General features: G+C 37.1%; 1 protein-coding gene across 5 annotated transcripts in view; it reads left to right on the top strand.

Annotated features, from left to right (window-relative positions):
• The window catches only part of tws (protein phosphatase 2 regulatory subunit tws), a 31,566-nt gene that overhangs the window by 26,044 nt on the left and 4,733 nt on the right, over positions 1-789 (top strand). Inside the window, exon 1 of one of the 5 annotated variants that reach the window (XM_018519152.1) lies at positions 7-51. The exons of the other annotated variants lie outside the window; for them this stretch is intronic. Within the exon in view, the coding sequence (XP_018374654.1) occupies positions 30-51 (22 nt within the window). The 5' untranslated portion in view covers positions 7-29. Of the gene's footprint in view, positions 1-6; positions 52-789 lie in introns of those variants that run through there. 5 annotated transcript variants of the gene reach the window in all.

Here is a 789-nt window from a genome sequence, read left to right as displayed (position 1 = left end):
GGCGGCGGCAACAGCGGCCTAGAAACACGATGGATTACGCCGAAACTTCAAGTAGGCTCACTTTTATCTCTCTTCCCGCCTCGTCTATTCCGCACTCTCCGCAATTGTATCAATTTTCGTGCGACCTACGCAGGAGGACTTTGTACCGGCCATCTTCACCCGTATCCTCCTCATTTCTTTCCTCTTTATTGCTCAGTCTTGTACATTGTTTCTCAAGTGATTCCATCGGAATCAACTATTTTCCAACAAATGATTTCTTTACTTGTTTCCTTGTTTGTAGACACATCTACCTTTTGAGTTTACAGTAATGTCTCACAACTTTCATGTTTTTTTTTTTTTTTTGTGAAATTCTGGCGTACGCCATCAACGGCGAATTAAATTGAGAAGTGCTACCATGATAATGATGATAATGATAATGATAGTATGATGATGATATGATGATGATAGTAATGATGATGATGATGATAATGACGATGATGATGCGATGCATTCGTTTGTGTTCCATACCACAGATTCACAGCAGTAGTATCCTAGGATAGCCACTATTTTACTTTGCTCCTTTCAACTTGATATGCGATGACACCTGCGCTATTTATCTCTGTCTCTCTCCTTTCCTTGCTTCAAGTCGTGCACCTATTTTATATATATAAATGTTTTTAATTTCATCAAAGGCTTTACAAAATAACGAATTACGTTACTCTTTTCTCTATTTCTTATTATAACATGAACTCTGAACATTTCTGATTTTGGATTGGGAATATGATTTCGTGTATGTGTATATATATATAT

The sequence above is a fragment of the Trachymyrmex cornetzi genome, unplaced genomic scaffold (genome assembly GCF_001594075.2).
Source record: "Trachymyrmex cornetzi isolate Tcor2-1 unplaced genomic scaffold, Tcor1.1 scaffold816, whole genome shotgun sequence".
NCBI lineage: Eukaryota > Metazoa > Arthropoda > Insecta > Hymenoptera > Formicidae > Trachymyrmex > Trachymyrmex cornetzi.
This window is presented reverse-complemented; position numbering and strand designations above follow the sequence as displayed.